This window comes from Varanus komodoensis, unplaced genomic scaffold (assembly GCF_004798865.1).
Source record: "Varanus komodoensis strain SLA01 unplaced genomic scaffold, ASM479886v1 scaffold36, whole genome shotgun sequence".
NCBI classification, from domain to species: Eukaryota; Metazoa; Chordata; class Lepidosauria; order Squamata; family Varanidae; genus Varanus; species Varanus komodoensis.
The window spans coordinates 593,848-614,608 of NW_025335873.1; the positions used below are offsets into that span (position 1 = coordinate 593,848).

The 20,761-nt window shown below is 54.8% G+C and overlaps 1 protein-coding gene across 5 annotated transcripts in view; it reads left to right on the forward strand.

Moving 5' to 3' along the window:
• DDX31 (DEAD-box helicase 31) overlaps positions 1-16,136 on the forward strand; it is a 57,159-nt gene extending 41,023 nt beyond the window's left edge. For 2 of the 5 annotated variants that reach the window (XM_044439982.1, XM_044439981.1), the window contains exons 20-21: positions 4,122-4,290; positions 12,553-16,136. In XM_044439982.1, the coding sequence (XP_044295917.1) occupies positions 4,122-4,290; positions 12,553-12,691 (308 nt within the window). In that variant the 3' untranslated portion in view covers positions 12,692-16,136. Of the gene's footprint in view, positions 1-2,760; positions 3,236-4,121; positions 4,291-11,649; positions 12,019-12,552 lie in introns of those variants that run through there. The other 3 variants (XR_006415655.1, XR_006415656.1, XM_044439983.1) reach the window with 3 other exon arrangements.
• The last annotated feature ends 4,625 nt before the right edge of the window (positions 16,137-20,761 follow it).

Consider the following 20,761-nt stretch of genomic DNA (forward strand, 5'->3'; position numbering starts at 1 on the left):
GTATTCAGTGTCTCTGTGGCCTCTCAAATATGACAGGGCATTGGCCACACCGTTCTAGTGCGCATGATGGCCGTCATCAGGACTCGAGCAGGGCTGCACCCTTTGGAGTCCTTGGGCACCCTTGGGGTTCTGAGAGAGTGTTGTGGGGACTCCCAAAGCAAAATGGCTGCCACGCAGAGAAGCTCGCCTGCTCCTTCCTGTGACGAGCATACGCAGCCCCAAGCCCCACATCTCCCAGAAGGCAGACGGGCAAGGTTAAAAGAAGGTGGAGCTTGTCCAGGGTCTCCAGTCTGAGGCCATGGTGGGGCTGAGTGCCAAAGCATAAAACCATTCATCTGAACCCGAGAAAAGATGGCACGGAAGGGCCGCACTTCACCAGGCCAGCCTGCTGGGGATATGTTTAGAGCAGTTAACGAAATGAGAAACAAAACAAAGATCAGGAAGGACGAGATGGCTGGTAGAGGCAAAGAGAAGCATGTGTGGGCACCGTGGCACTGCCGAGTATCCGATGGGAGACCCCAGACCTAGAAATCCGCTGTCTTTAACGCCCAGGGCTCCCAGCACTAGATCAGAACCCAGTACCCCAAGTGGCTCTCTCCGTGTCGCTGCCGAATCCCAGCACGCCACCAGTTCTGGTTCTGGTCCCCATTTTACAAGCCGGGAGCTCTTCCCCCACCTCCCTGCCGAGCCTGGAGGTCTGCAGGAAGAGCCGCAGAGCTGAGCCGGGCGTGCTGGACCAGCAGTGCCCTCGGCCCCGTCCGCGGCTTCCCTGCAATTGACACTGGAATGGGGATCACGGGAAAGAGGCTTGTACATTACCAAACCCATATTGGCGTGCGCCGTTTGTGCAAGCGATGCTTTCCCAGAGACAGCTGCACTGGCTGCTTCCTGTGCCAGCGCTTGAACACTTTGGACAGCTTCGGGGAGGAAAGAGCAGCCGCATTTCAGACAAATGGCTCGCTGCTGCGCCCCCCCCCGCTCCACCCCGCCCCGGCTGCTTTTCCTTGGGTTTGGGTTCGTACAGAGCAACCTGCTCCCTCCTCTGTCGCTTCATATTCTGCTCTCTGCATATGCACAGTTTCCAGCACCGGCTGGCATCCATAAACCTCCCTTCGTTTCCTCCTTCGCCGGAGCCAAGGATGGTGAATAATTAACGTGGCAGCTGGCACTTGCGTTTATGGCAGAAAATCAAACAGAATCCATGCCAGACTCTTGGTCCTCTTTCTTTTTCCTAACCTGCTCCCACCCTGCACTGCTCTCTCTCATTCTCCCTTAATTTTTTTTTGACCCAGTCAATGCTGATCATCATTGATAATCACTGATAATCACTGGCAGTCTTTGGGAATGAGTGACTGCTTTTTAGTGATTGCAGGCAGCGGCCATGGCCCTTTGGAGCAGCTCTGCATTGAGAGGCTGGTGTGTCTCTCCCGGGCTGCTCCCTGCAGCCAGCTTCCCGGGAACATGCCCCTGGCGTCAGGCCTCAGGAGAGCGGGGGAGAGGGTGTCCTGCCTCTGTCCCCTGCACCAGGCATACGTTCATGTCCATACATATCCAAGGTGCCTCTCCTCGCCCACTTCCTTTTAAGCCCAGCACCCCTGTGGAGGGAACCCTTCCCCGTGGGGGGAGCTGCTCCAGGCCCCGGGGCACTGGGGTGGCCCCCTCTGCTCCTTGGCCCCAGCCTCCTGCCCAGGCAGCCCACTCCCTCTGGAGCAACGGCAGGTGGGAGGGGCGGAAGCCCTGGGGGGAACGTCAGGGCTGGGTAAGGCCAGTGGGGAGAGCTGCCCTTCCCCAAACCCTGCCTTGCCGGTACGCCAGCCACTGCCCAAGTTGGGAGGAGTTCTCCTCCAGTCTGTCCGTCGGCAGAGCATGGCTCTTTCCTTTCTCCAGGGGACTGGATGGGTTCTGGGTAAGCCGGATAAGTTTGACCTTTAGCTCTTGAGTGGTTTGAGATGAAGTGGAAGGACCACACTCACCTACCCAGCCCGCCTGCACTTTAGGGTCTGGGACAGGCCCTTCTCATTTGCCCACCTTTGGAAGCAGATAGGCAGGTGAGCAACCCGGCATGTGAGGGCCTTCCTCGCAGTGGCCCCACGCCTTTGGAACAAGCTGCCCTCGGGGGCCCGCCATGCTCTGCCGCCACATTCTGTGTGTGCCTGCAGCGATTCCCGCTGGCTGCCTTGGCTTCAGCACCGTCTGTGGCTGTGCTCCTCCTCCTCCTCGGTATCTCTTCCTGTAGAATTGAGCACACCTTCCTTTAATGGGCTTGTGATGTGCATTTCCAGGCTTTATGGCTGTGGACTTCAAGGGCTTCTATACTGGCTGCCCCTTTTTTCTTGGTTTTAAGCATAGGTTGCCTTTGTGACTGCTTTTAGACATTGCTTGTTGTAATATGTTAATACACATCACATAAATCACACATCAATTATATTAATACAGTTGTACTACTGTGCAGTTTCCTTCCGTGGGTCGTTCTGATAGAAGGGTGGGATGCAGCTTCTTGTTGCTGGAACAAGCCCTTAGCAGAATCTGTTTGCAGGGTGTTTTTTTTCCAGTGGTCAATGTGGACTAGGAAGTTGTTTTTTAGATGGGTGGGAAGAAACTGCCAGCTTGGAGCAGACCTGTGCTTTGAACTGCAGGGCTGAGCCACCTGTGGGTTGGAGCTGGGCCTGGGTACGTGACTGAGCAACTTAAAATATCAAACATTACCTTTCAAGAGGTTGGGGGGCCCTTGTAAGTTTTCCTCTCCTTTTCTCCCTCTAGACTTGGATCTCTAAAAAATTGATGATGTGAAATGAGAAAAGGGCTTGCGAAATGCTCTCCTTTGTTACTCCCTCATTGATTGGGAAATGGCGTTCGCTTTGCTTGGCAAACAGAGCTTTGATGGATTCCCTGGGTCCTTCCAGGAACTGATCTCGCTAAAATGACATTTTTATTACTGTTCGTAAGACCCGAATCTCCTGCCACTGCTGAGAGATTAGGCTTAAGCTGTGGGCAAACGTGCTGGTCGAGCAACTCAACAAGGAAGGGCAGAGAAGGCTGGGAACACGGAGCAGGTGGGGTCGGTCGCAAGGCCGCCGGGAGCGGGGTGAACCGAAGCAGGCGGCCTGCAGCGAGGGCGAGGCGAAGGGAGAAACCAGAGGAAGAAAGCTGTTTCCTGCTGCGAAGCTTTCCTTGAATTCCCGGCTATGTGCGAATTCTTGAAGGAGAAGGAGAATTGCAGCCTTCCACGACAAAGGTTGTGAATTTACTCTTGGGCTTCTCTCAGTTTCTCCTTTTTCCAGTCTTGAATTTGGTTCACCTGGAACTTGGAGATTTTCTCTGGTCTTGCATTCACATCTTCCCAAACACTGAACTTTATTTTGAAACATGTGCATGAAAATTCACACACATTTTGTGCAGGTTTCTCTTTAGGCCAGTTGTGCCACGCATGTCTGACTAGGAAATCCAGAGAGTGTGGCTTTTGTAGAGGGACTGAGTTTCTGCTAGGATACAAGTTCAAAGAGAAACGCTCCCTAAAATTCAAACCGAATGGTCTCTTTCACCCGTATCTCCACGGAAGATACAAAGTGATTTGAGATATCTGGCCGTCTAGGACTTCTTGGATGCAGCAGAACTGCCGTTCATGCAGTTCATGCGTGCAACTTTTTTGCCACACAAAAAGTAGTTTCTGTTGTTTTCATCACTGTCCAAACTCGGTCCAGCAGCCCCCCCCCCCCGCAAAAAAAAAGAGGCAAGCTGCAAAATGCATCTCTAAGAACAGCAATAATACATTTGACTAATGATGGAAACTTAGCGGAAATGTTCCTTGGGAGCTATGTAAGAATGCAACCCATAATACAAATGGCAATACAGAAATGTGCACACTATGAATTAGGATCCCAGAGCCGCTAAACGGTGTCCATAGAGCCATACGAGTGCTTGGATCTCCAGCCACGAGGTGAGGAAATCATTCTGACCCTGCAACTGAGGATCTGGGTTCCGATTGCCTTGCACCTGGCACTGGGCCCAAATCCAGCGCTCGACCAAGACGTCTCAAAACCAGGGAGGCAAGGAAATGCAATCAATTTGCCGAGGCAGTTCCAACGGCCATCACCTCTCCCCCCACCCCTCTGGTTTTCCAGCACTGCAGTCCTTCATCCGGGCATACGCCACCTACCCTGCCGACCTCAAGCACATCTTTCACGTCAGGTCTCTACATCTGGGCCACGTGGCGAAGAGCTTCGGGCTCCGGGATGCTCCTGGGAAGCTCAGCACCTCTGCTGTCCCAAGCCGGGGGAAGAAGCGGAAAAGGTAGGGCAGCCCTGCTTGCGAGTCACCTCGTGCCCAGCGGAGGAGATGGCTTTACACGAGGGACGGGGAACGGGTGCTGGTAGCTGCGCGTGCTTGGATCAGGGCCTGCTGGAGTCTTTATTGCGTCCCTTGGGATGAGCGATGTTTCCCCTGGCAGCCAGTTTGTGGTGCAGCCCAAGCGGCCTACGTGACCCCTGAGGTTGCCCATCCCTGGGAGGGTCCTGGTGAGGGTGGGGAGATTCCTCCCTATCTGAGCCTGCACTGGCTCCCCCCACCCCCAGCACAAGACAGTAGCACCCGCCCCCACGGCTTGGGCATCTGCACCACAGGCCGAAGTGCCGGCGAAGTAGCAAAGCGCTTGCAGCACCTTAAAAGACCAAGCATTCATATCGCCACAAGCTTCCGTGGACTATAGCAGGGGATGGATGAAACAGGGAAACCTGAGGCCGTCGGAGGTCTCTGAATTCCACCTTGATGTTCCTGCCAGCTCAAGGCCCTGTCAGAGTGTGTGATTCGTGTTTTTTCTCTTCGCAGGGAAATCCACACGTCTTTTTGTGAGCTTTCGTCAGATGCCCAGATCTGGCCAGCCTCGGATCTGGGAATCTGAAGATGCTCATGCCTCCCAGTTGCTGACTAGGAACGCAGGATCAGTCCCTCCCTCAGTTCAGGATTGTAGCCTCGTGTGCGGCAATCCTGCACACGTCTGATCAGGAAGGGCTTATCCCGAGGCAGGTGCACTCACTCGAGTGGAAGCAGGCGCCGCTCACACAGTGGGACTTGCTGCAGAGTAGACACACAGAGCAACTTGCTCCAGGAATGCTGCAGAACTGCCTTGCTGGATCAAGCCCAGACTCTTTCTCATCCCTGAGCCTTCCCTGCATAGCCCACTGTGGCTCCTGCAAATGAGCCCCCAAGAGCCACCTGCCTGCAGACATCTTGGCTGCGGGGGCACAGGTGGCGTTACTGCCATGTCGAGAAGGCGCCAGGCTGGGGAGTTTGGATTGGGGCTGCATCTGGCCTGTCCTTAGCCTGTTGCCAAGCACTGGGGGTCCCCCAAGTCCAGAATCCTGGGTGTACTGGGGGATTTCTCCTCTTTCCACTCCCTTCATAAGATTTTTTATCCCTGCCGTGTTTCGCTTCCCGTCTCAAGGGCTCATCAGCCACAAGTGCGCCAACATTTTAGTTTTTGTCCTTTCCGTTTCAACAGGACCCCCTTTTGGGGTGCGTCTTTAACATCCACTGTTTTTGAAAACGGGAGTTTTTGTTTAGATCGTATTTCTAAATTTCTTCATATTTTGAGAGCAAACCTCCTTGATTTTGTTTCCCCGAAAAATCACCGTAGAAATATATTCGGATTTGCTTTCCCCCCTCTAACCTTCTGCTCTTTGGCATTTTCCTGTCTTCCTTCTGGCTTCCTCATCACCATCCCTCTGTTCCCGCTATTCCTCTGCAAACATCTGGGTGGTTGCTGGCTTTATTTTTTTTCTTCCCGTTCTGTGCTTCGAGTTTCTTTCCCTCCCTGACCGACCCCCCCCCCCCCCCCCCCCCCCCCACCCGCCACTGTTGTCTCTTTCTTTCCTCGCGCTCTCTTTGTGCACTCTCTGCTGTTGGCCAAGTCCAACCCGTGCAAGTATCAGGCGTCAATTAAAACCCGCTTAATCCGTGTCACAATCCGTGGGGCTGCTGACATCTTCAGCTCAGCCCATGCACGGAGCAGAATTAAAGAAAGGGAAAAGTGGGGTGGGCGGGGGGTGCACACGGCGGAGCTGGTGGGAGGGAAGCTGGCCAGGCCACATGGTCCCTCACGGGGAATCCGCCAGGGAACGGCGGTGCTTTTCTTGCCGGCTGCTTCTGCTGGCCCTCTCCAGCAGATGGGCAGCAGGCCGGGAATGCCCCCAGCGGGCAGGGGGGATTTAGCGGGGCTTTATTTAGCAAAGAATAGCCTGATTAGCTGATAAAGAGCATGTAAGATGGCATGGGGCAGGCTTTGATGTCTGGTTGGCCCGGTGGGGAGCGGGTGATGACTGACACCACCGTCTCTCCGGATTACAGCAGGCGGTAACGAGGCTTCCCTCTGCTCCCGCTATGCTGTTGCCCTGTTAAGGCCACCCCCTCTTTTGGGGGGCTGGGGCTCTTTCCCTCTCCCGTATGGGTTGCAAGAAGAGCTAACCAGGGGGTTAAAAGCGCCTGCCCCCGGTTTCCTGGCCTGCGGAAGCAAAAGTGGACGGAAAGTCATACGCCTCCCCCAACCGGATTGTAACAGGAGTGCCGGTGCCCCCCCCCCCGCCCCGCTGATCTAAAGGGGGTGGGCGCAGCGGGTTGGGCCTGGAGCAGGTCTGGCAGTTCACTAAGTGACACCCGCCACGGGAAAGCCGGAGCATTTCTGCTGCCTTGAGCCCTTTGGGTGGAGAGCAGAATAGGGTTGCTCTTGCCGTCATCGTCGTCGTCATCAACTGTTCGTAATAACAGTACACTGGTATAGTCCAGTGGTTAGGATGTTGCACGGGGGCTCAGGAGACCCCGGTCTGAGCATCCGCTTGGCTCTCTGGGCCGGCAGGGACTCAGCCTCACCTACCTCACAGGACTGTTGTGAAGAAAAATGGAGAGGAGGAGCGGGGCTGTGTGAGCTGCCCTGGACTCCTTTTTGGGAAAAAGGGAAGATAGAAATATAATAAGGAGGTAACAAAAGCAACTTGGTGGTGGGGGGGTTTCTTAGTAAATAGCGACCCCCCCACTCTAAGCGGCTACCTCTGCTGCAATGGGGGGGCACAGCCCTAGCTGTCTTCCTCCCCCCTCCAGGCTAAGAGCAGCATAAAGGGAGCCGGGGCGGGGGGAGAAAAAAGCCCCTCCAGTGCCACTGGTCCGATCCAGTGGCCCAGCTCCCCCGCCTGTTCTTTCGGCTCCGAAATGAATCTTGGGCAGTCCAGCCTCTATCACCAGCGTAGGCTGGCATCTCCTTTAAGCACAGATATTGGAGCTGCTGCTCCAGCGTTCACTTTTTAGGCCTTGAAATCACACGTGTGGTTATTCCAACACGGGCTTGTCTTCCGTGCCTCCCCCCCACCGGCACCCCCCGTGTGAATGACACATCTGGGAGGCCCGCTGTCTTGGTGACTCGCAGAGCTGTGGCAGGCAGTCGCCTTTGGAGACCACGTCGTGCTCCTTCATTTCTCCATCAGCCGCATTGCAGGCAGTGGTGCAGCGGAACGCCTCGCGCCTCCACCCTCGGAGGACAGGCAGGGACGTGGCAGGAGCAGAGCAGGGGATCATGCAGAGACACGTGGGGAACTTCATTTCCTGTGGCACATTTTGCTGAAGGGAAGCCATGTCAGGGATGATAAGCGGGGTAGTTCCAACCAAGTGCGGTGCAGAAGTCTCCCCCCCCCCCCCCGCCCGCCAGGAGAACATTCCCAGGGTGAGCAGATTTGTTTGGTCGTGCACTGAGAATGCGCTGCCCAAGGAATGCCAGTCCTGCCCCCCGAAAAGTATAAGCACTGCAATCCAGATTACTTTATTCTGCACATTTCTATTGCTAAACTCATTTTCCCTAATTTAGATGGCTTTTGCTAAACTGGGGCCAGCAGAGACTTGCAGGACATTCCATGGACAAGAAATCCTGCTCAGTTCCCATGCTGAACCCCACCCCACCCCACCCCAAGAGAGGTTTTGAGCGGAGCTTGGTCATTTTAGGTTTCCGCAGCAGCAGTGAGCTGCTCTCTGTGCCTAAATCTTGCTTGAAAACAAGTGGAATTTGGCTGCTCTAAGTGGCATTAAAAGAATCTTCTATTTTTGTTAAAGCAGGTTTCTAGTCCTTAAGCTTTCAAAGAGCCAAGCATATGGGCTTATTTAAACCAGTCCAGGCCACAAAATTCAGTTTTTGCTGAGAGTGTTGATAAGTGTATATATTACATATGTCCAACTCTGGCCTTCTACAAAGGATAAGCGAGAGCTTAGCCTTAACACCAGCCCCTCATTCAAAATGTTTAGCAGTGCAGGAGCTGCGGGGAGCAGAACGCACTTGCACGAGAGACACCCTCTTCTGAACTTCTCTCTTTGTCTGCCCGAGAGAAGGGGAGGAGGCGGCAAACCTTCGGCGATGCCCCTCCCCAGCAACGCTCTCCCAGGCCAAGCTGCAGCTGCAGCTTTTCCCCCTGCAAAGCAGTCTCTCCATCAGTAGGTGCCACTTGGCTGCCAATTTCTGTGTGGCATTTACGGCTTCCTCAATATCACTTAATTAGCAGCAGGGAAAGCTGGAGGCTTTCCCACGGAGAGATTTTTGCTCTGGTGGAAGCGGGAAGGCGCTTTGCTGCTCGAAATATTTATCCTCCCGCAAAATTGGTCCTTGTGTGAGGTCAAGACGGGAAGGGCTTAGTGTGGCCCTAGACAGGAGAGACGGTCGCAGAGGCAGGACGGGTAGCCACAAAGCACAGACGCCTAGCTCCGCTTTCCTCTGTTGCTGCAGCCCCGGGCCCCCCTCTTCCCCACGCCCACTCTGCCTTGGCCCCTGTTCTCAGTGGCCGCTGTCAGTGTGTGGGCACTGAGCACGGGGGTCCGCTGCAGCCGCGTTCTCTGCTCCCCTCCAGGAGATGCCAGAGGGTTCTGGGAGCTGCCGCGTCGAAGAAGCGGTCCTAGCAGTCTTGCCAGGAGCCGGTCTTTCATAAAACCCATGGGTCTTAGCTACCCTCCCCAGATACATGGCGCCACAGCAAGGAAGGCTCAACCATGCTTTGAAGTAAGGTGTCCCCCCCGCCACTGGGAGAATTACAGCAAACCCCAGGGGGATGGGGGCACCCAGGGGAGAGCAGGTGACATCAACACCCCTGCGAATGAGGAGCAGCCAGGGCTGCCTCCGCCGTGCTTCAGCACACTTCGTTCTCCTGGTCGGGCTCTTCCTTCCCAGCCCACCTCCCCAGGGCCTTTCCCCTAAGCGGTGCCTCCGCCTTTCCCTGGCTCCAGCCCTGACCCTCTTCTCCACACTCATGCTGCCTGCGGCTCCTCTTGCTAGGATCAGAGCAGGCAGGTAGGGCCCCCTCTGGCTGCCCCTCCATTGCCCATGCCGGCAGGAGGGCAGCCCCACGCACTGGGTGCTTTCCGGCCACTTGCCTAGGACTGACCAGCCACCCCAGCGGATGGAATCGGGGGAGATACAAGCAGGCGATTCCAGCAGCCCTGCCGGAAGGCTTTCCCTGTTCCCTCCCTATCCCGTTTTCCTCATCTGTCATGACTCCCAGGGTGGAAGCCTGTGGCTCGGGCTGTCCATTTTATCGGTCAGTTGTGAGCCAGTCCAGGAGCCTTTCTGGGTGAGGAGCCAGATGCAAATGCCCCAGATGAATTCACTGAGCATGATGGGAGTCGAACACCAACGCAAGTGGAGCCCTGGGTTGAAGCCTTGGGCTCCCCGTGTTGTCGCCCCGGGAGCTGCCCGCGCTCAGTCTGGCTCAGGGAGGCCTTCCAGTGAGGCGAGGCGCTTTCTTCCCGTCTTTGGGAGAGTGTGCCAGCGCCGCCCACTGGGTTGTCTGATGGTCGATCGTCCGTTGATCGTTGCTGTGCCCCTCCCTCCGCCACCCTCCCCACTCCTCACTCGCACCACGGATTGGCCGCAGATGGCGCGCCCGAGTCGATGTGCGGGAAAGCAGGTGTTCAGGCTGCGTCCGGCCGGAGGCAGCGTGGCTGCACTGCCTGGCACCACCGGCCACTGGGAGGGGCAAGCCATGAGAAGCCGCCCTCAGATGGATCGGCAGGCTGATCCGTGTTGAAAGCTTCCCTCTGATAAATGCCCGGCTCATCCCAGAAAATGTGCCAGGGCTTCATCGGGCATCGCCATGCGGATGTCTCTCTGGCGCGAAGCGAAGCGGCTGCGGGAGTCCGAGTTGGCTTGCTTGCGTCGGCGCCAGTCGTTCGACCCAGCTGCAGTTCCGTCCCTCACCTCTCTGTGCCGTCCATTTGTAGATATTCCTTGTGGGTGAGGAATGGCAGAAAACGGTTTTAAGATAAACTGGAATTCATTAAAGGGAGAAATGGGCAGGGTGTGTAAAATACCTTAAAACTACCTTTGAAGCTGTGATGGAACCCGTGCCTCAAAGCAACGGAGCCGGTCTCCCAGTCCGCGCGAGGGATACTGAGTTAACAGCTGCTGTATGCGACTGCAGCGAGAGTACCGATTGCCCAGGCTAGCATCAGAACCTGGTGCCCTCCAGACAGTTTGGACTGCAGCTCCCATCAGCCCCAGCCAGTATCTGGGGGACACCAACCTGTGGAGAGCGGTTCTCGGCACTGTGCAGATCCACATAGGAAGCCGCCTCTGCTCAGGTGGAAGGAGGGAGGGACGGGGTGCAACGCTTTGGCCGGGGGCTGAGGTGGAGGTCCAATCCGGAGGCACAGGGAGCTCCTCTGGGGTTCCCCCAATGGCCACGCGGGATTCCCCGGGCACCCTTTCCACCAGTGACCGACCATTTGGTGACTCTTGTTCATTTCCTCCTATTCGAAAGGGTTCAACTGCCCCTCCCCGGCTGTGTTTCCTGGCAATAAGAGCTTTGAGCTAAAATATCCCGGGGGTATGTGTATTTCTGCCCCCACCCCTTGTGCTTTCAGCCCCACCCACCATTGGACTGGCGCCCCCGAGACTTGGAAGCGGGCCCTTGGGGCGAAGGAGGTGCCCTGCTTCTGTCCTCCGCTCTGAGCCCCGTAGGGTACAGTGGTGCTTGGGACAGGAGGAAGTCCGCCTGGCTGGGGCATGCTGGCGCTTCTGGGAGGTTTTTCTGTCCAGACCGATTGCTCTGTTACAGTTTCATCCCCAGCCTGACTTAACTGTTGTACCTGCCATGCTCAGGGGCTCGAGCGCAAGAGGTGTGCGGTTGGTCTTTCGCGGGCAGCTCCACTCATGACTGCAGAGCACTGGAATATCATCTGGCCTAGAAAAATGCAGAGTCTTCCATTTGTCAAGCTGGGCAGATATAGATATTTGTGCCACGGTTTCAGAGAAGTTGAAAAGAAGTCCAACGTGCCAGTTTCTGTACATTTTTCAGCAGCTGGCAAAAAGGGCTCTTTTTCAACCCAGAAAGACAGGCGGGTTGAGCTAAGCCGTAAGACGATTCGGCAAGCTGCAGCGAAGGAGTTGTGCTGTGTTTTGCTTTTTCTTTGTATGTAAACGGCTGTTTTCTCACCGTGTCACTCGGGATGCCTTAATCCCGCGAGAGTAGCCACATGACGACTTGTTTTTCAGAGATGCTGCACCCCCTCTTCTCACTCTCATGTGAGGATGGGAGGGTTTTCCTAGCCTTTTGCAGAAATTTTGCTTATTTTCACCAAGCATCCAAACATGTCGTGTCCACAGTCTCCTGACATTTTTTTTTGGTCTAGAGAAAGTTTGTGAAGATTGCAGTCACGTGCAAAAAAGGCCCAAGAGTCGGATGTGTGCACTTCTGAGAAATGCAAACAAAAAGAAATGCAAACACCTTCTTTGGTCAAAATGCGCACCTGCCCTGTTTGGGGGAGCCTGAGTTGGTAAATGAAAAAGGGAGAGAGGCAAAATGAGCTTTAAAGAACATTCTGGAGACTAAGGTGAGCTCAGAAATGCCTGTTTCTTCCATCGCGAGGGTCGCCCTGCCCACCATGTGGTTCATCCTCAACAGTTGCCTTTCCTCACCCGCACAACACTGAAAAGTGGACCGTGGGGAGCGACTCGTCCCCTGGCAGTCGTGCAAACTCCGATCCCTGCATTTTGCCCAGCTGCTGAGCGGTGGGCTCGAGGGGCACGGTCCGCGGCAGGTGGGGGGGGGTGGGGGACAGTGTTCCCGGCCAACTGGGGCTCTCTGCAGAGAGGCCCGGCTCGTGTTCTTCTCCCAGCCCCTCAGTTTACGGAGACGAGGGGGGGGAGGGATTTTTCCGGGCCCGCAAGATTCCCCCCCCCCCATTTGTGGAGCACCATCCCAGGAGAAATGTGATTAGCCTCACTTCCAGCTATTTTTAAACATACAGACAAGGGCTGTTGCTGGGTTTTGCTTAATATGATGCAGGTTTTATCTTGGTTTCCTTCGGACCTTTGTTATTTTCTCTTTTGTTTTCACTCCAATGTTGCCCAGAGAACTTTTGCTTTGGAGTGGTGTAAAAAAGCGGCAGCGGCAGAAATAAGTTGGTGTGGATTATTTCAAAGTATGCATGTTTAGGACTGCAGCCTTAAAATAATAAAAACCCAGATCTCCTTCACTAACTGAAGCCCCCAAGTCCCTTTCTCTCATCCTATCTCTGTCTTTTTTTGCCCAGGCGTGACCTTCTCAAGAAATCCCAGGGCAAGCACCGTCTGGCTGAAATTTTGCAATCTGAATACTCGAGTGGCTTGGACTTTCTTGCCTCCAAGGTCAAGAGGAAGAAAAGGCTGACAAAACCTGGGAACCAAAACTGACCTGGGAATTCTTGACCTCTCCCACAACAGCCGAGACGCGAGAATCACTGCGGCTGGGGAGAGAGTGGGCAGCACTGTGCGATCCGGGAGCATCGTCGGAAAACGGGGCGCGCATTAAAAGGCAAGGCAGACCGAAGTGCCCATCATCCCCTGCCAAGGGAAGGGCATGTTGGCAACCAGGCACACGTGATCCGAATTGTGGGCTTGTCAGCACAGAGCTTGGAGTAATCGGGCGAAGGCGATCTTGGCGCACCCTGATGAGGTTTCTAAAATATACACCGAGCAAGCAAAACAATGCAGAACTTACTTGGGAAGTCGTGTCTTGGGGTGTCTTGCAGCTTGCAGGCGGGGCTTTTCCCCGCCAACTGTGGTGCTGAGCGCCAGGCATGCGGCTGCTGGGGGCTGCAGCCACCACGGAGGGACCTGGTCTGAGAACGCGGGCAGGATGGGGTTTCGGGGTAGGGAAAATTGGGCAGGACCCGGTTCGAGATGCCAGACAAGGGAGAGGTCTCGTCCCTTTTTCGCAAGCCGTGGCACGTGGCCCAAATGCTTTGATGGGTAGCCGCCTTTGCACAGCATAGATCAGGGTGGGGGACCTGTGCTCCCCGGTTGTTGCTGGGTTCCAGCTTCAGCCCACGTGACGACTGGTTGCAGAAGCTGGGAGCTGTAGTCCCACAGGATCTGGCGGGATCCTCACTGGCTTCTGGCTGGAAGAGTGGGAGAAGCCAGGTACTTTGCCAGAGGGTGGTTCAAGTGTCTTAAGAAACACGCTGCGCTCGGGCTGCTTCCCCAAGCCCTCTGGACTGTTTCTGACCATCGTGCGTTTAGTCATGTCCTCGCAGCCAAGCTGTTGGAGGTCACCAGCTGTGTGGCCCTGCGTCCTGGTCCCCCTTACAAATCAAGCTCAACGGTTCAGGATTTATTATTTTTCACTGTCTTGTGCATCCTGCAATACGTTCAACATGTTTTGTATCATCAGACCCATGATATTCTCACAGAACAGGAATCGGGAAAAATTGGTGGCGCCTTGCCGCTCTCCATGGTGGGAATCTTGCTTCTGGCCACTGCACCTGAAAAGGAGGGTCTGGAGTTGGGAAAGGCTTGGGAAGGGGCAGCTGACATGATCCAAGTGCTCCCCTGGGAGGAAGCCACACCTGGGACTCTTCAGCTGATGATACCTGCAGACCAGAGGCAATACACCTATGTGCACCAGTTGCTGGGGAACACGGACAGGGGAGTTGGGCAGCTGTGTGGCTGTGTCTGGCCCAGCCTCTGAGCTCCTCCTGGTTTGCACCCGTGCAGGATTCACAAGTTCTGGGCACAGTCTGTGCTCTAGTGAATTTGGCAGTTCTCAGAGTTTACACAGGCGCCGCTGCTAGCGCAGTTGGGTGAGTCTTCCCCACACCCTCCGGGGACGCGCGTCCTCAGAATGCGCACAGCACCTGAAATGCATCGCATGACTCACACTGTATCATATTTCCACAGCAAGTGGGCAGAGACTTGTAGTATAGTTAGCGCCACCGTGCAAGCTGTGCATGATGGAGGCTGGAGTGCGACCCATGGGAATGGCACCAGGATGGGGCGAAGCTTCTATTACTGAGGCTAGTCATGATGGGAAAGCCGCACCCTTGAATCCTTTCCACTGCCTTTGCAACAGCAATCCTTCGCGCCTGGAATCATTTTCACCTGGTTATTTTTAATGGCGTTTTGTTTTGTGTGATCTTGTGCATGTTTGATACCCATCCCAGGCATTTCACAGAATACAAATTACGGCAAAACAAATATTATTGTTAGAACGTATCGCCTGCATTTCTATGAAATATTCAAGGAGGGTTCTTACAGTGATGAAATACTTAGAACGAGAGATGCAGGCTCTCGCATCCTGTTTCTTTTATATCATGTATTGATCAAGGGCGGGTCAATAAGGTCACCTGTGCCTTGGGGACTGCAGTTGCCCTCCCGCCTTTCCTGTTGGCACACGCTGGCTGTGGTCCTCCAGGGCTTCCGATGGAAATCTGTCTCCAGTATCCCCGGAGCTGCAGGTGACGGGCCCTGGGCCTTCCACGTGCAAAGCAGCTGCTGTTCTGCCGAGCACCGGCTCTTCCCCCCTCCATCCTTCACCAGGCAGCTCCTCGCCTCGTTGCCTGGGGAGCAGTCCCTGCCAAAATCGGGGCATGCAGGAGAGCAGGAGGTGTTGAACCTCTCTCAGTCCAGGGCTTGGAGAAGCTCTGGGGCAGCATCCTAGGAGTGGGGAGGGGCCGAAGGCAAAGGGGCAGGGCCGGAACAGCAGCCCATTGCACCGAAGCCTCTTCCGGCCATGACGCAGCCTTGGGAGAGGCGTGTCGGTCTTCGAGAACGGGGCAAATTGCACAGAAGCTGGTCTGCTGCCAAACGATCGGGATTTGGGCAAGTGGGTGCCCAGGGGAAGGTGCCCACGAGGGGGTCCCAGGAGGGCAGGGCTGACGAGGTGGGCTGCGGCCCCGCATCCCCGCTGTAGGGCCTTGCTGTTCTGTCTGCTTTCTTCTTAACTCGTGAGTCACTTGCTGTGCTGGTGTCACCAAAACACAGCTGACCGACTCAGTTCCAGTCACTGTGGCACTTCAGGCAGGGGATGGAGGAGCTGCGGGTGGTGCGGACAAGGGCAGCGTTTGGGGCTTTTTAGTGTGGGAGAAGCAGGCACAGCGGAGGTGCACAGAGCTAGGCCGGGTGTGGAGAAAACGGACCGGGGAGCTATTTTTCTCCTCCTGTCAGGCCACCAAAGCCCAAAGGGGTCATTCTTGGAGAAGTGAGGACCGGTCAGAGCAAGGGACTGCTCACAGGGTGCCATGCTGCGCTGTGGAATTGGATGCCTCCGGAGGAAGCCGTGGCCCCCCGCGGGGGCGGCTGTACAAGCAGGTTGGACAAATGCCGGGAGAAGGTGGAGACCGGGTTGCACGTGGCAGTGGTGCGCCAAAATGCCAGTTGCAGGGGAGCCGGGTGTCCGGGTGTCCGTATCCTGCACAGGCTTCTCATCTGGGCACTGTGGGAACGCAGGGCCAGGTCAGCCATCGGACGCTTGCGGCGTGGCTCTTGCGTTGTTGGTTATTAAGTCGTGGCTGGAGCACACGCATTTGGGAATGATTCACCCAGGTTGTTTCAGAGCCTCCAGTCCCTGTCAGATGACATCTTGCTTAGGCTGCGATCCTATATTCACTTACCTGGGTGTAAGTCCCATCAAACTCAATGGACTTTCCGAGCTGACAAATAAGAGTTCTCCTACCCATGGATGCATTCATTCTGTATCTTTTTGATTGTATTTTCGTTTGTGCTGGAAGCCTTGGGCCGCAGCCTTTCCGTTTTGTTGCGTGTCTGTGTCTATGTTCTTTTAAATTGATTTTAAACTGCCTTTTTCCGAGGCAGAGTCCCTTGCTCCTTCCTGCAAGGATAAATTTCAATCTTGCCATTCCTCAACGTGTTGAAAAAGGTTGTCGTTCATTAACGTGCGAGATAGCATGGGCTGGAGAGGTACAAGGACAATTAAATAGCACAGAATGTCTTTAATTTGCATTTCTGGCTGTGTAAATGTAAGAAAAGACGGCTTTTGGATTATTATTTCCCCGCTTTCTGCCTTCTCTCTCTTTTCCTCTCTTTCGTGATGAAAAGCGCAAGTTGTTCCTTTGATAGATTTTTAATATGATTTTAAAAGAGTTTTGTTTGGCCTCATTGTTAGGCAATGAGATTAATTTAAAGCACTTATCCCCTGGGTTTAAGTCAATCCATGTAGGCCCTTTGGACACAGGGCCTCTTTGCTTTGGGGTGGGGTTTTGTTTGCAAGGTTTCTGAAAGAGACTCCTTTCTCACTTCATTAACCCTGAACAATTCCCTTCCCTGCTGCACCTCCACACCCTTCGCTCTCTCATTCTCTCTGGCACACACACAAACCCACACATGCACTCTCACGTGCGGAACTGGGGATTTACCAAATGCGCCCCCCATCCTGGCATTTCTGGTTATGAAAAACCAACACCTTTCCAAGTGCCCAGAGAGAGATGTTCGACTTAAGGAACTGCTACTGCCTTTCTGGCATCTCTTCCTTTATTTCCGAAATTTACAAACTGCTCCTTTATCTACCAGGGATCCTGGGGTGGCACTCACAACGTTGAAGCTAGCAAACAAGCCCAAGGTTTTTAAAAAATCCCCCTCTTACAATTGCACACTGGAAAGACATTTTGGCCAACAAGCCGAGCAAGACACAGCCATTGAGTCGGCTAAAGAAAATACATTAAAATGGCAAAAAGATGTTTGGAGGTGGTGCTGACAAGAAAATAAACATTGACTGGCACCAGTCATCTCGTGGAACATGGTGCAGGAAGTGCTTTTCTTATTTCTCTCCCTTTTAACACTGCTCTAGGGGGACTGAAGGGGTGCTGGACTGGTGCACAGAGAAGGCAGGTGACAGAAAAGGAGATGCAGAGAGAACTGGGGCGCCCCCACTTCTGGCTTTAGCACCATCCATGTTTCCTTTGGGCCTGTCCAGGGCTGGCATTCGGCTTCCTGCAGATTAACCCCAGTAGAAAGAGAGGTTCCTGACCCCTGGGCCAAACCCAGCCCCACCTGACGACTGACATGCCTGCTGGAATATTAGGCAAGGGTCTTTGCTAGATGGGGAGAAGCAATCCAAGATGGAGCCGCCCAAACCTCATGGGACAAGATGTTCTGGGGCACGTGCCAACACCGAGAAGGCCTTGTTTCTCGACCCCAGCTGGACTTACCTGCCCCGAAAGTGGCATAAGAGTCTGCATTGGCAGGGCCTTGGTCCCCATTTATGCCTCGCCGTCTTTACCATCTTGCTTGTTTGATTGGCGGAGAGAACGCAAGCAATTCAGCCATAGCGTCTGCTCCTCCTCCTCCTCTTCGTCACCACTGGCGATGTCCAGGACCAAGTGAGAGGCAGGAGAAAAACTAACTGTGCTGCCCAGTTTGTTAATGGTTGTTTCTCTGATTCTAAACATTTTAATTGAGAGTAGGATTATTGTAAAAACATGTTTTAGAGAAACTTATTCCCAGCCTTGGATGCAGATTGTCACTGGATTAGGTGTGCAGGTAGACGTGGCCTTGCTCTCCCCCTCCTTCCTGCATTGGCTCCCCCCATTGTCTGGAAACGCTGCGTGGAGAATCAGGAATCCCCTCCTGAAAGGGGTGAGGATCCCCCAAAACTGGTCAGGGGGAACTTCCACAAATGAGGCCCTTCTCTTGCAGACTATCCTGGATCCAAGCTTCAGTTTTTTGACATTTCAAGTATGGATATTTTATGTCTGCAACTTTTATTCTGCAAACTGCCTCCACATGTCTTTTAAAAATACAGTCAGGGGGTCTCTAAACCAATTCGATGAGCCGACACGGGTGTCCCCGCGTGTGGAATCGTGTTTTCAGCCCACAAGGGTGAAGGCAGACAGGCCCGGGCACTGGAGCGCACGACTTCTGCTTCGAACGAGGACGCCTTGCGCACGAGCACAAGTGCGCGCCAGGAGGGGCTCGTGAGACCCTGTCTCGCTCTGCTTTCACCCCGCGTGACCCTCTCTGTGGATTTTGGTGTCGCTCACCCCTCCCCCCCCCCAAATGTGTGCCCTGAATGCATATTTTTCTAAGCAGCCTGGCCTTCAGTGTGGGGAGGAGATTGGCAGGGGGGTGCGTTGGTCTGACAGAGGACTGGCGCTCTTTAAAGAGCTAAGCTTTGCAACCCATCTGTCAGCTTCCCAAGACGGGGAGCGGATCTCAGCCTTGTCCCGGTGACCAGCTGCCGGCGAGAAGCTGGCCAAAGATAGACGAGCAACATTCCTCTCCTCTTTCTTCCTCTCTTTTCTTTTCTTTTCTCCCCTCCCTCCTTTCCCCTTTCCCCTTTTCATTATCGTTATTAAAGGGCGAAAGCTCTCCATTTAGTTTTGCCAAAGCGATCATTTACGGCCATTATCCGTTTTTTTTGTTGTCGCTGTTCGGAAAGATGAGCGTAAATAATTCACCGAGCGAGGGAACACCGAGCCGAAGCGCCTACGCCTTCCTGCTGCCGTCCGCACCGGCCACCCCACCGCTGGCTCCGGAGGCGAAAGGCGCAGGGTGGAATTCGGCTGGGAGGTGGGGCCGAAGCAGGGGCCACTGCTGCGGAGCTTGCCCTCTTCCGGGGACGGGGCAGCACGTGGGTGCCAAACCGAGGACCCGGGACAGTGATGGCCTTGGAGCCAAGGGTCAGGGCCCTGAGCCGAAATCAAGGTCTGGTGTGGACGGGCACCCGCTGAAGACCCGTCCACCCTGGGGGCCCCCAGCGAGGGCCCCCCAGCATCGCCGGTGCGCTTCCTCGTTGCCTGAGCCAGGATGGGAGCGGAAGGCCTGGCCCGCGTGTTGCCCTGTGTAAGGTCCGCTGGGCAGGGAGGGCAGCGAGGAAGAGGTGGGGAGCCAGAGCCGCTGGGCAGCCATGGAGGGAGGCCGGTGGCTTGGAGCCGTCTTCCCCAAGGGCACTCCGGAGGCCGGGCCTGGCACTGGCAAGCAAGGCGGGCGCCGGGGAAGCGGGTCCAAACGCTCCTCTGCCTGCCATCGGGATGACTTGTTCATTTAGAACTGCCCAGAGGGCCTCAGCTATGGGGCAGCCGAGAAATAAGCAATCACAACTTAAGGGAGTTTAAAATGCAACACTGCATGTGAGAACAGCAGTTCTTTTCAAGCCGGCTGGCAGGCGGTTTTGGTGTTCTGGTGTATCAGGAATGTGGCAGAAGCTGTGAAGCATGGAAGGGGCCATTAGTGGTCGGGGGCGGAGAAGAGCCCTGTGGCTTGTCCAAAGCCTTGACTACCTCAAGCCTCCCCAGCCCATAAGATGGTTGCGTCCGGGGTCTGCAACTATGTGCCAGGCCACACCAGGGCCTGCAGCCACGCCACTTCTCTGCTGATCCCACCGCTAGCAAGGTCTTGGGCGCGATCGAGGGCTGCCATGGGAGGGACTCATTGGAAGCCGAGAACATCAGGAGAGCCCTGCAGGATCAGGGCTGGAGGCCATCTAGTCTCTTCAAGAGCGGCCAGCATGAGATGCGAGGGCAACCGCACCCTGCCGCCCATGTTACCCAGCAGCTGGCGTACACAGGCACACTCGACGGGCACAGAGCCACTGGGACTGGTTGACATGGATTGCTTTCTCCCCGAATTTGTCTAATCCCCTCTTGAAGCCACCCAGGTTGGGGGTCATCCCTCCGTCCGGTGGCAATGAATTCCACGGTGTAACTGCACTGTGTGAAGAAGCGCTTCCTTCGGTCCGACTGTCCGTCCAGAATCCCCCCCCTTCCGCTTCACGGGATGATCCCACTGAGCTATGGTATAATTGGAGGAGGTGGAAGATGCCTCCGTTTCCTTTCTTCACACCAGACATAATTCTGTGCACCTCCATCACCCCCCCTGCCCCCCCGCCTTTTCTCTAAACCACTCAGTCCCAGATGTTGCCCCTCCTCTCAGAAGTCACGCCAGCAACCGAATGACTTGGGTTGCTCGTTTCTGCATATCCTGTGTGTGTCTACACGTACATCAGCCCGAGGCTGCATTACAGATGTTCTTTGAATTTTGCTTCTTTATTAACTTTACATGAGCTACTTTGGGCATCTTTCTGATTTTTTTAAAGACAAAGATCCTGGAGCACTCCAGATGATGGGAGTTGAAGTCCAACACATTCTGGGTGCTACAGGTGGGGAAAACCTGGTTTAAACCAGTGGTAGGAGGGGCCCTTGGTCTGTGGAATGTTGTTGGACTCCACCTGCTGTATGGCCCACTTATTGCCCATGCCGGCTGGGGTTAATGGGAGCTGGAGTACCCCTGCTTTAAACAAGCTGTATAGCTTTTTCTCTGAGCAGCTGAAATACAGGGTGTCCCCAAAAGTTTGGCATCATTTTGTAGTCTAACTTAGCCAATTCTCGCTCAAATGATCTCAAATTTTAACAAAACGTGTAAAAACTAACTAATGTTAGTTACGCAGTGTTACGCCAGACATGCTACAGCGTGTCTGGCTGGGGGTGGACTACCGACTGGACGTGTGTCGTGTCACAGGCGGTGCACATA